The 2834-nt window shown below is 52.2% G+C and overlaps 1 protein-coding gene across 2 annotated transcripts in view; it reads left to right on the top strand.

Moving 5' to 3' along the window:
* Window positions 1–2367: 2367 nt before the first annotated feature.
* Window positions 2368–2834, top strand: part of DDX17 (DEAD-box helicase 17) — a 28414-nt gene continuing 27947 nt past the window's right edge. For both annotated transcript variants that reach the window (XM_008069458.1, XM_008069457.1), the window contains exon 1: window positions 2368–2756. In XM_008069458.1, coding sequence (XP_008067649.1) covers window positions 2707–2756 — 50 coding nt within the window. In that variant the 5' untranslated portion in view covers window positions 2368–2706. The remainder of the gene's footprint in view (window positions 2757–2834) is intronic.

The following is a 2834-nucleotide window of genomic DNA, read 5'->3' as shown; positions in this document are numbered from 1 at the left end:
CCATTATTTTAGAAACCAAATAAATCTGAAAATTATTTGCATATTGATTGCATACATAAAAAGTTCTCTACTGTATTCAAATTTTGCATTAAAAATTAAAACTCCAGATTCCTCAAGAAGAGGAAGAAAATGACAATTGATACAGTAAAGTTTCATTTACAGTAATCATTCTAATCTGGTTCAAAGTCTTTCTGCACAAGAGCTATATACATCTGACAGTTTTGAAATTGAAACAGGTAACTCTGCTTGAAGGATCTAGAGATCCAAGATAAAACCACAGAAAAGACACAAATGAACCAGAAAAAATTTCTTTCAGACAAAGAAATACAACTCTCTCTGCAAAAGAGTGTACACGAATATATATATATATATATATATATATATATATATATATATATATATATATATATATATATATATATATACACATATATATATAGGCTAGGTTTTAGTGGACCTAGTTTATTTTAGGAACCATCTCTACCACTGTATAGAGAGCTTCACAGTTGATTATTAGCGTATGTCGTAAACAGGTAAACTAGACCAAATAACCGCCCCAGTGCCTATCATACTGTCCTAATCACACCTGCAGCTTACTATTCCTTGGCTGACTCCTACAAGATTCATTGCTCACTCCTTCATGTCCCACCCATCAGTAAATCATCAGCTCAATTTTCAGTCAAACATTTCTCCCCAACCCTTTGCTATTTACTACCTGGCATCTAGCCCCACCATCTCTTGCCTAGATTACTGCACTAGCCTCCTCATTCATTAATACGAATGCTTCAATAACCTGCTAGTTGTCGATGGGGTCCTTTCATTATGCCACTCTGCTTAAAACCTTCCATAGCCTCCAAGTCCTTCATGATGTGGTCCTCTCTCATTTTTTCCTCCTTGCTCTACTCTGTCCACAGTCTGCCGCAGGGCCTTTGGACTTGCTCTTTCCTCCGTGAGCAAGGAGGGTTCCCTCACTTGAGGCCTCTGTTCACATGTCACTTGCTTAGGAAGGTCTTCCCACAACACCCAATGTAACTAGCATGCGCTCTTCGTGCCTTTTCCATACTTTGTGCTGTTGTTGTTGATCTTTTAGTTAGCCACGGCTTTAAGTAAAACGCGTGTTATCTGTCTCCTCCTCTTGAGTGTAAACTCCACGAGTGCAGGTACTTGCTTGTCGCCACGTGGCCCATTTGCTAGCGCAGCGCCTGGTCCTGCAACTCGGAGAGTCCAATGGGTCCGTGACCGTCCCTTCGTGTCTGTGGCCCAAGTGACATCGCAGCGGCCTCTCATGAAGTGCCCTTCCTTGTGCTACTTTCCCCATAGCTCGGGAAACACAGCCCCCACGATGAGGGGCCTCGAATCTCCCCCTTCCACTCATCTGTAGACAGAAACGAGACGCTGGAGGAGCTGTTCTCAAGCTGTGACACCCCTCGGCCACGCTTGCGAGACTCCAGCGTGCGGTCTGAGGGGAAAGGGAGGGACGCCAGTCTCCAGGGAAGTGAGCGGAGGCCGCGGCCTATGGCTTAAACTTCCATCCACGCCTTCCCCTCGTGTCTGCACACGCCCGCTCTGAAACCTTTTCGTTCTGGGGGAGGGGAGTCCCGCCACCAGGCTCTTAGGGAGGGCCGTTTAATGGCGCCAAAGCGACCGCGGCGTCCGCCTAGGAGGGCCCCGAGCACAGCTGTATTCACAACAACTGCGCTCGGCCGGGGCGGTGAAAATATTCAGTTCAGAAAATGCGCCTCAGTGCGCGACGTCGACGCCTCACAACTCCCGAAAGAAAGGGTCACGGCGCATCCATCATGGCTGCCGGCGACAGCGCAGCGAGAGGCGACCGAAAGGAAATGGCGCTGGGAGCGCCGCCATTCTTGGCGGGCCCAGGGCGGCGGGGTGAGAGAGTCCGCCAGGGCGCTCTCGGAGGGCCAGTCGGGGACCCATCTCCCGGCCTCTGGCACCAGGAGACCCCGAAACTTGGCGACTACAATATGGAGGACGGTTATTGTCTCCGCAAAGCAACTTGCACTAGCCGACCCCGGGTTCTGTCCCGAAGTCGGAATCAGGCAAAATCCTCTATTCTCTAAACAGAATGCGCTACGCATACTGCGCATCTTCGCAATAGTGGGCCGGATAACGACGCAAAGAATGTTACGTCGCACCGGAGGCTCTTCCCCCCCACCCTACACCACGCTCTAGTTCAAGTGGCGCGAGAACTCTACGCCCGCTCCGTACTTTTTTTTTTCTTCTATGGACCGTAAACTACGCCCATTTCCGCAACTGACGTAAAGTGTTTCCACGAATACCCGTAATACCTCGCGGAGCCCGCGGGCTATTCCGAGACGCTGTTTACGTACCGTCTCCGACGTACGTAGCGTTAAGTTGGAGCAGACTCAGCGGCGGCCGCCATTTTGTGCAGTCGCTGGGAAGGAAGGAGACGCCTAACCGCGGCACTGCCGGGTTTGAGGGTAGCCAAACCTACCCACCGTTTTTATTACCCCGATTCTCTGTGTTTTGCTCCCGTCTCCGACGAGAGAGGCGGCGACGGTGGCGTCTGCGACGGGAGACAGCGCGTCGGAGCGAGAGAGCGCCGCGCCTGCCGCCGCCCCAACAGCGGAGGCGCCGCCGCCATCGGTCGTCACAAGACCGGAGCCGCAGGTCCTCCCGAGCCCGGCCATCCGTGCCCCGCTCCCAGATCTCTATCCATTTGGGACCATGCGCGGGGGCGGCTTTGGGGACCGGGACCGGGATCGTGACCGTGGAGGGTAAGAGGGGAGGAGAGGCCTTGAGTGTGCGTGTGGTGGTGGGGGTGGGGGGCGCCTCCCGAGGAGACCGAGCGGGCT

This window comes from Carlito syrichta, unplaced genomic scaffold, assembly GCF_000164805.1.
Source record: "Carlito syrichta isolate Samal-C Ts95f unplaced genomic scaffold, Tarsius_syrichta-2.0.1 Scaffold312058, whole genome shotgun sequence".
Lineage (NCBI taxonomy): Eukaryota > Metazoa > Chordata > Mammalia > Primates > Tarsiidae > Carlito > Carlito syrichta.
Note: the sequence above shows the minus strand (reverse complement) of the source record. Positions and strands in the feature narration are given on the sequence as shown.